Below are 10,458 nucleotides of genomic sequence, written 5' to 3'. Positions count from 1 at the left end.
CTGAAGCTGCATCTTACATACATTTTACAGGAATTTTTGAGTCAGTCTTAAGTATCCTGAAGTGAAATGACTTTACCACTTGCATTTTCCCTTGATTTTCATGTGTCTCAGCAAAATATGTAACTACATGGGCCTTTTTATTATCTTAATAATTAAAAGAATGGTTGTGGGATTGGGTTTTTCAACCCACATACTGGAAGTCTGAAGCATGGGCAGAGAATAAACACACCTACTCAGGGTGCACATTCTGGGACACCAGTATAACCACACTGGTTGGTTATTAAAATATTGAGATAATTCCATACAAGGAGGTAATTCCATACAAGAAACTTCTAGTTCCTGATTCCCATACTAACACTCCATGACCTCCCCAGAAGCCAGCAACTAAGGGGAGGGGAGGGAAATTGCTCTAGGACCTTCCTCCACTACTATGTCCAGCACCCCTTCTGACTGATGAATGCTGTGCTGTGTCCCTTATTAAATATTTTGACTGTTACTCCTTGTTTTAGTACATTCGGGTGGCTATAACAAAAATACAATTAACTGAGCAACTAATAAGCAACAAATTTATTTCTCACAGCTCTAGAGGCTGGGAAGTCCAAGATCAAGGTGCCCACAGACTTGGTGTCTCCTGAAGGCTCATTCTCTGGTTTACAGATGGCACCTTCTCTCTGCTTCCTCACATGGTAGAAAGAGCTAGCTGACTCTTTGGGGCCTCTTTACAAGTACACTAATCTCATTTATGAGGGCTCTGATTTCAGGACCTAATCCGATACCAAAGACCCAACCTCTTAATACTATGATATTGGAGATTAAGTTTCAACATACAAATTTTGGAGGGATGCAAACATTCAGACCATAGAACTCTTGTATTCATAATAATGAGAACCAATCATTGCTTTTATATTCTACTGTTTGAGGGGAATGAATGGAATTTGAATTGAATTTGTACCTCTCAGTTTGATATCTAAGTATGTCTAAATTTTGACTGATTGTTATAGATTTTTAAGAACAAAGCAATGTCCTCTGGGTTCAAAAAATGGATGTATTTTAAACCTAGTTATACTTCAGGCACAAAAACACTCAAGCAGGAGAGTTATTTGATTTAAAAAAATAACTATTTTGGAAGTATTCTGAACAATGCCAGAGTTAAATGACATCTTATATTTTTCTTAGTAAGAGACATAAATATTTAAATAATAAATCTGATCAATATTTCTATTAGAACAAAATATATAAACTGAAGACAAATATTTTCTGAATATAATCTCTGGTGATTATCATCTCTTTTCACATAGCACTAATTCTTTAGAGAATTGTCAAAACCATGGATTCAAACAAACAATGGTTTAATAAAAATTAATATTTAAAAACATTTTAAAACAAGGTAACACTTTTCCTAAAAATATAGACTACTACTCATATCTGCAAAATGGTCAATTTAAAAAGTTCTCTAGCTTTGCCCTTTTTTTCTTTAGGTCCATGTTTACATTTATAATTGGACACAAGAATAAAAGTACTTCCAGCTACTTATCAAATTGGTGGACATATTTATCAAATTGGTGGACATATTTACATAGACTTTTAGTTCAAATTGGCATCCACAATATTGTGAAAAACAGAGCAACACAAGGAGAAATTAGTATTTTCTATAGAACCCAAAACTCTGTTCTAGTCATAACCTACTCCATAAAAACGAAAATTTAGGCCAAGCACGGTGGCTCACGCCTGTAATCCTAGCACTTTGGGAGGCCGAGGTGGACAGATCACGAGGTCAGGAGTTCTAGACCAGCCTGGCCAAAATGGTAAAACCCTGTCTCTACTAAAAATACAAAAATTATCCAGGCACCTGCAGTCCCAGCTACTTGGGAGGCTGAGACAGAAGAATTGCTTGAACTGCAACCCCAGGAGGCAGAGGTTTCAGTGAGCCAAGATCGTGCCACTGCACTCCAGTCTGGGCAACAGAGCAAGACTCCATCTCAAAAAAAAAAAAAAAAAAAAAAAAGAAAAGAAAAGAAAAAGAAATTTAAATAAAGTTATAAATGATAATCAGAATAGGGTTTAATTTTCTAACAATTTTATGTCTGTCCACCTAATTAGGGACAGTGAGAATAAGCAACTACAATGCCAAACCATAGTAACATAAATTTAATTCTGACTTATAAACTATAAACATATATGAAGCTCCACCTAACATGTACACACATATATTTCATGTATACATATATGAACTTGACAAAGAATAAGCTAACGTAAAGAGCTGCAAAAACATAAAATAGTTACATTAAAGTGGTAACCGTTTACGGTATTACTGAATTGGGTTGGAATCTTTTTTTCAGCTAGCTTATTGTTTGCCATTATTTTCCTCAACAGTGATTTTCTTTTCTCTCTTTTTTTTTTTTTTTTGAGACAGAGTCTCGCTGTCTCCCAGGCTGGTGCGATCTCAGCTCACTGCAAGCTCTGCCTCCCGGGTTCATGCCATTCTCCTGCCTCAGCCTCACAAGTAAGTGGGACTACAGGTGCCCGCCAGCACGCCCGGAAAATTTTATGTATTTTTAGTACAGATGGGGTTTCACCGTGTTAGCCAGGATGGTCTTGATCTCCTGACCTTGTGATCCACCCGCCTTGGCCTCCCACAGTGCTGGGATTACAAGCGTGAGCCACTGTGCCCAGCACTCAACAGTGATTTTCAAACTTGTTCAGGTGACCAAATACTTGGAAGCCATAATACCCTTTACATAGCACCGTGAATTACTGATGTGTTTAATTCCAGCATAACATTATACAAGCAAGGAACAATTTTACCAGCAGAAAATATAACTTTATTATGGTTCCACATCTAAACATCTAAAAAATACTACTACTATACATAAAATATTTATGAAACCACACTTCATAGCAGGATAATAAATAACAAAATTTGAACCAAGCCAACCATCTAGAAAGACATGATTCAAAGACAAACTGGCGTTTATGACAACTGCTCGTTTAATTTCCTCCTCTTCCCTATAATTTGCTTTTGTCTGATCTTAATACTCACATCTGATTTCTTAAGTCCCTGACCCTGACTTGAAACCTGTTATCTTAACTCGCTTCAGATTACCTGAGCCTGGGCTCCTCCCCGTAGATATGGTCTGAATGGACTCCAGTATCTCTGCAACTGCTGACCTGCCCATTCCTAGGCATAGGGCAAATGGATCTCAAGGAACTCCAGAAATCCAGCTGAGGTTGGGATGCAAGAAGGCAGAGTTAGCATAGGAAAGAAAAACGGCATCCCTTGTGCCTGAATCTGGCACACAATAAGTGCTCAATAAATGTATTAATTGGAAAAAGCATCTCCAACAAAGGTGAGCTTGGGAATGAGGAGAGCAGCTCAGTTAAGAACAGGATCTGAAGCAAAGGTAGGAGTTAAACGGGCAAGAAGGCTGTAACTGGACAAATGGACAACTGAAGCTACAGCCAGCAGAGATGCCTCAGCCTTGCAGGGCATTATAAGTTTAGACATTTATTCTATATCCTATCTTATTTCACAAAGAATCTAAAAAGCAAAGTAAAAGTAGAGCATCTTATTATCCTTTTCTGAACCAAGTCTGAGAGGAAGTTGTCTAAGAAACTTTTGAACACCAAATTGCATGTTTTCTTTTTGTGGCTGCAATTTGGTAGGTAGCTGAAAAGAGGGGTACTTTTGCCCTGTATGCCTGGGTTTATTTAACAAATATATTTCTAAATATAGAGAATGCTTTTAAATATAGAAAATCATCCACACATATATCCACAAAAGTTAGTGAACAACATATGAGCAGCTGTTTTTCAGTAATTGGTTTGCTTCTTGTTCACTGGTTTGCTTCTCTGCTATCACTTTGAGGTAGGCAAATAATAATTGTAATTAATGTTTAAAAATTAGGAAATAGGCCAGGCGTGGTGACTCATGCTCGTAATTCCAGCACGTTGTGAGGCAGAGGTGGGCGGATCGCTTGAACCCAGGAGTTCAAGACCCACTAGGCATGGTGGTGTGTGCCTGGATGACAGAGTGAGACCTTGTCTCAAGGAAAAAAAAAAAAAAAGATTTAAACTTTTAATTTTTCTTAGAATTGGAAAAAGACTGTCATAAAATTTTGAGGTAGAGTATGGCAAAGTAGCTCACAGTTTGAGAAAAATACGTTTGAATTTGGAAATTCCCACTGAAATTTCATTTTTTAAATGGGACTTGAGAATTAACTTTTTGATGTATTGTTGCCCATTTTCAAGACATTTCAGCATTGGTCCAGCTGGGAACTATACCATGCCCTCTGCTATGGTCTGAATAGTTGTGCCTCTCAAAAATTCATGTTGAAACCCAATTACCAATAATATTGCCAGTGATATTAGGAGGTGGAACCTTTGAGAAATGATTAGATCATGATAGTAGAGCTCTCATGAATGGGATTAGTGTCATTACAAAAGAGGCCCCAGAAAATTGTCTTGTCCCTTTCACCATGTGAAGACACAGCTAGAAGTCACCATCTATGAACCAGTGAATGAACACTGAATCTGCCAGCATCTTGACCTTGGGATTCCTGGCTCCGGAAGTGAGAAATAAATTTGTTGTTTATATGCTACCTAGTCTAGTGTATCTTGTTATAGCAGCCCAAATGGACTAAGACACCCTCTGCCTTTTGGGTTAACTTATTAATAACAATGTATTAAACACAACTATGTGTTACTCAATACAGTTTTCTTATTTGATCTTAACAGACCTATGTATTATTCATAATGCTTAACATTAATAAGCATTGCTCTTTTATTCTACAAAGTAGAAAAACAGAGGTGCTGAAAGGTTCAATAACTTCCCACGGTTGTGTGCCTACTAAGTGGCTGAACCAGGAATCCAGCCTGAAATCGTCAAGACTCTCTGTTGATCTCTCTTGGCACGGTGCTTAGCTATTAACCAGGGAGATCAACCCTCTGCACTACAAATAGGCCTTTATGCTCTTCCTTCCCTCCCTCCCTTCCTTCCACTATTTCTACTTGAGATTACTCTCAGGTATCCAAAAATAAATTATTTCATTGCCACCTGTTATTAACAGTAACAGAGACCAAAGTTTATGCTAATCAGTCAATCTTAAAAGAATGGAAAATACATGCCTTAAAAGTCCTGCTACCGAATTACAAGATGATTGTGTGTATATTAAGCAGGCATTACTGTTCGGGCAGTAAATATAGCAATATATTATTCAGATTCACAAAGGAATAAAGTATTTCAAATTTGCTGTGACACTTGAAGTCTCTGCACCCTTATCATTAAGCATCTGAACTTTTAATTAAAAAATAAACAAATACTGTATATTTTTTCTATCAAGTTGTCATTACCAATGGCATTGTAAACCATACCCTATTAGTGTTGCTTTTAGCACTACTTCAACTTTCCTAACTACACCAACAGCTGTCAATTTTTAAGATGATTTATCCCTTTTTCTTTATGATTGTCTTGTTCATGTGGCTGAAATTCCTAAAAGTACAAGAACCAAACTATATTAAAAATTGAAAAACACAATGAAGTTTTCTAATTGCATTACCCTTTTTTCTGAGATAGAGTCTTGCTCTGTCGCCCAGGCTGGAGTGCAGTGGCGTTATCTCAGCTCACTGCAAACTCCACCTTCTGGGTTCAAGCAATTCTGCCTCAGCCTCCTGAGCAGCTGGGACTACAGGTGTGCACCACCACGCCTGCCTAATTTTTGTATTTTTAGTAGAGATGAGGTTTCACCATGTTGGCCAGGCTGGTCTTGAACTCCTGACCTCGTGTTCCACCCACCTCGGCCTCCCAAAGTGCTGGGATTACAGGCGTGAGCCACCATGCCTGGCCTGCATTATCCCTTTATACAATATCATCCTGATGCTTTCTAATGCGAATTTTTCAGGTAATTGAAGTGTATCTTTACTTTGGATAGAAAACATCTTTTGACAATTCCTGTCTTATTTGACAGAGTAACAAATTCTTTGATTCAGTCACTGTTATTAACAAATTATTTTACAAAGTTGTAACATAACTATGCCTTTAGGACATTGCTGTACAAGGTTCTCTATCCAAACACCTAATAGCCCCTGCTTACTACCTAAAACCTAGAGTCTTTGGAGTCTTCTGTCAGTGGGCCAGAGTACTTTTCTTGTGGCCTAACATCCTACCCCCGCCACCCTGGCCACCAAACCCTCGCTTTGCTACGTCTGTATCTGCTGTTGAGTTTGGAAGTGTGTTAGCTGAAGTTGTTACAATAATGTATTCATCATGTTACTAAAGGTCTTCATGAGATTTTTAGGGCTCTCCCAGGAGGAAAAGACAGTTTCTGCTTGTCGTCTTTGTGGCATCTATGTGGCCTATATTGCTTCTCAGTGATTCTGTGAGCTTAAATAATATTTTAATTATGTTCTTCGTTTTCAGGTCTTCCTACAATTTCCTAACATTGATTGCTTAAAATATTTAAGTAAAAAGTGTCTCTAAATCAAATTTTAATTTCCATAAATGTCTAGAGCAATGGCTACAAATTAACATGCAATTTGAATTGGTGTTCTTTGGCGGTATGTTCAGATAAATGGTGACCAGATCTCAATACGAGGAATTATGAAGGGTTGCCAATGTGTTCTCCAGTGAGAAGCATTTAACTCTCCAGTGTTCATGATAAGAAGGTTGATAGTTCAAATAATTTATTGCTGTTTTATAGTATACATAATTAAATGAAACATGTTAAACTCAAGGGAATTTTTAATAGGTTACTTGCAATTGTTATTGCAGGCAACAACTTGTACATGATTTTATTTCCAAATCCACAAAAAACAAATTTTATACAAATCAGCACTGTAAAAATGTCAATTACAGCCCCAGAGGCTTTGCTGGCAGAATAATTGTCTAAATTCTAGAATATGGGAAACAGGTTTTTTTCTGGATTCTTCTTTTTTTCATTTTTTTTTTTTTTTACAAAAAAAATTTACAAGTGAAATGTTACTACAAAACTTTTTATAAGGAATTTTTGCAAAACATTTACATTTTACCATCAACTATTTCTGTTTTAAAATCATTATGTAGATTTAATACCCTATGCTGCACATCAATTTATGTGGGATGACAACTTAGTGACATGCATAAAAAAACACCACAAGGCATTAAAATGGAGACTTAAATACAAATATTGTTGCAATAAAACAGTTATAAAATTGAAAAATAGGACCTAAACATCATGCTTATCTAAGTTTGACAAATTAACTTTTTCTCCTAGATTACACATTTTTATTACTGCTCTCATGAGAGTGTGATAAATAATGACTTAACATCAAGTTCTAATGTAATCAGCAACACATACACAAACCTAACCAAAGAAAGTATACTGTAAGAAAAAACTATTCTAACACTGGAGTTTTACCATGATAAATACATAGCTTTGCACTGATAATTACAATAAAGAAAAGTTTTATAACGGTGGTAAAGGGAATGAACAGTGAAATGCCATTAAACAAGACTCTACTGCACATCTGTGCCCTATTACTTATAACAGCTATATCCCACTGAGTCAAATAAAGGACATTGAAATTTACGATTCTTCTAAAGACAGAAAAGTAGACTCAGAATGGTATGCAGAACAGACTGTCAAAATATTTCTAATTTCAGTGGTGAAATGTGCACCTGCTAACACAAATTAACATATTTTATATGCTATAAAGCTATCCAGATTCATTTGATAAATTTATAATAGGCCTCATTGTTGATTAAAAAATAACTTCCATTTCTAATGGACATACATAGGTTTGCATTAGAACTGGTTCATGGAATAATGATGCAGAGTGTTCATACTTGGTATTAACAACAACAAAAAGTGTCACTCTGAGGAAACATGATTAAAACATTAAGAAAGTTTCTTTGCGTAAAAAAATTTATAGCACTGATTGTGTAGCATAATGATAGATAAAATATATATTTGATGTTTCAGCTCCTATATAATAAAATTAAAATTAACACTACCAAATGCTCCTCTGTACCAAACAAAACAACAAACCAATTCTGATGTTTTAAAGCCAGATACATCAGTTGTTAAGAGTACATTAAATAAAATATACAAAACAATTTACAAAATCCAACTAAAATTTAAAGACTCTGTTACAAGTCTACAAAAGCTTTAAGAAACTTGAAATTTATAACCACAGTGTAAAAATTTTTTTTCCTTTAATCTCAAAGCTTTTTTATACAAACTGAAAGCACAAAAGACCTTCAGTTTTATATAACGCTACAAAGGGCTGGCCTAAAGTGTACATAGTGTAAACAGTGATCATTACAGTATTTCTCCTTCATCAAAAATACAAGAAACATCACAATTTTGGAAGATAATTCGCATGAGTAATACTTTTCCTGAAATTATAGAGAATGCACAAGAAAACACGTACCTATATTCAAACAGTCCCCAAAGTAATGATGTTAATAAATTGATCAGGTAGGTAAAAACTTTAGTTTTCAAATGGTCAATTTCACTGATTATGATTCTGTGTAAATACTTTTTTAAAACATAAAATATCCTTATTAATATTTAAGTTACTGGTATAATCCAGATTTTTTCATATGAAACTTTTGGCCATCTTTCCTAACACCACCATTTCCTAGCCGGGCACGGTGGCTCATGCCTGTAATCCCAGCACTTTGGGAGGCCGAGGTGGACGGATCACCTGAGGTCAGGAGTTTGAAACCAGCCTGGCCAACATGGCGAAACCCTATCTCTACTAAAAATACAAACATTAGCCAGTGGTGGTGGTGGGCGCCTGTAATCCCAGCTACTCAGGAGGTTAAGACAGGAGAATCGCTTGAACCCGGGAGGCAGTGTTTGCAGTGAGCTGAGATCGTGCCACTGCACTCCAGCCTGGGCAAGAGTGCGAGACTCCATCTCAAAAAAAAAAAAGACCCTTTCCTGTAATACCCTTGCATAAACCATATATTTTTTTCTTTAGTCACTTACTTCACTGAAAATTATTCTGCCTTTTCAAAAATAAAAGTTTTGCTTCATAATATATCTATTATATATTAGGCTAATTTTTAGGGAAAATTCAGTTATTGATGTAACATAAAAACATTACTGTGTTATAATTTCTAATTACCTTCTAACACAGCACTAGAAATAAAATGGGACTGGCCAATTTTTAGTAGAGGAAAACAAGAATTACAATGTAGTTAAAAGATAATTTTCTGCTGGCCTTGGAAAAAAGTATAATTCTTTCTTTGGCTACCAAGTCAAAGCATAAAGAATTCTGCACATTGTCAACATAACTCATATTTACAAAATACGAAACTACAGAACAATTTACACTCTATGCAAATATTTCCAATATAAACATATTAAATGAAATTTTGTGGTTCAACCTACGGTTAGGAATATAATCAATCCTAACTTCAGAACATTACATGTTAAGATGCCTCATTTTATTTTTCTGAAGCTATGATGAGTTTTGTTTTAACATTTTTTCCCCAGCATTTTCCTAAGGTGTCAACCTTAAATTTAACCTAAGATTTAACTCTAAGTTCCTCTTGTGTCTCCAAATGGAGAAAGTAATTGGACTTCACTGATTGTCTGCATACACACTACTATAATGTAGTGGTAATAAAGATCTGAGATGTATCTCAGATTACTGTTTTGGAACTTACCTAATTCAGCTGTTGAAGAATTTCTAACATTTAGAAAAGACGGCCAAAACTATTTTCGGTTGATTTTCCAAAAATCAAGCTAAGGAAATACGGTATTATCCCTATCATCAGTTAACTATCTGTTTTCTGTGCTATAGAGAAAAAGAAAACACGTAAATTGTTACTGACTGAATTTATAACAAAGTACTTTCAAAGAAAATAAGTTCAATTAAGGTCCAGCCTGCAAACTACTAAGGTCTTTTTAAACATGTTAACAAATGATATTAAGAGATGGGAAGATTCTGTCTAAAGGTTATGTGATATATTTCCAAACAACTACAACTTATAGTATGGAGGAAATACTTTTCTGTTTCCAGTACATCAGTTTACTTTTTGTATTTTTTAAAATTCAACTCTTCATGTGTTGACCCCAAACCCTGGAATACTTAAAGAAGCCAAGAATGAAAACATAATTTCCTACTCTGTAATCCACTTGACCAGCCCATTTCCAGATTTCAAAGGTGTGTAAACAAGTGCAGCACTAGAGGTCTCTGTTATAAATAACTTTTCAGAATTCTTCCATGTTGGTTGAAACATTGGGAGTTGCTGGATTCGAATCTTGAGAAATGGCTGCAACTGTGACAATTCTTGGGGAGCCAAGCACCTCTGTAACAGATGAGTCCAGTTCTCCCGAGGTAACAATGGCAAGAGCTGTCCCACCACCTTTTTTATTCTGGTGCGTTTTGACATGTTTGGAGAGATGATCACTCCGCATAAACCTTTTAGAACATTCCGGGCATTCAAATCTCTTTTCACCTACATAGAAA

At 35.8% G+C, this 10,458-nt stretch overlaps 1 protein-coding gene across 1 annotated transcript in view; it reads right to left on the bottom strand.

The window, feature by feature from the left end:
* Positions 1 to 2,747: 2,747 nt before the first annotated feature.
* SP4 (Sp4 transcription factor) overlaps positions 2,748 to 10,458 on the bottom strand; it is an 87,742-nt gene continuing 80,031 nt past the window's right edge. Inside the window, exon 6 of the mRNA XM_050785404.1 lies at positions 2,748 to 10,447. Within this exon, the coding sequence (XP_050641361.1) occupies positions 10,200 to 10,447 (248 nt within the window). The 3' untranslated portion in view covers positions 2,748 to 10,199. The remainder of the gene's footprint in view (positions 10,448 to 10,458) is intronic.

The sequence above is a fragment of the Macaca thibetana genome, chromosome 3 (assembly GCF_024542745.1).
Source record: "Macaca thibetana thibetana isolate TM-01 chromosome 3, ASM2454274v1, whole genome shotgun sequence".
Classification (NCBI taxonomy): Eukaryota; Metazoa; Chordata; class Mammalia; order Primates; family Cercopithecidae; genus Macaca; species Macaca thibetana.
Note: the sequence above shows the minus strand (reverse complement) of the source record. Positions and strands in the feature narration are given on the sequence as shown.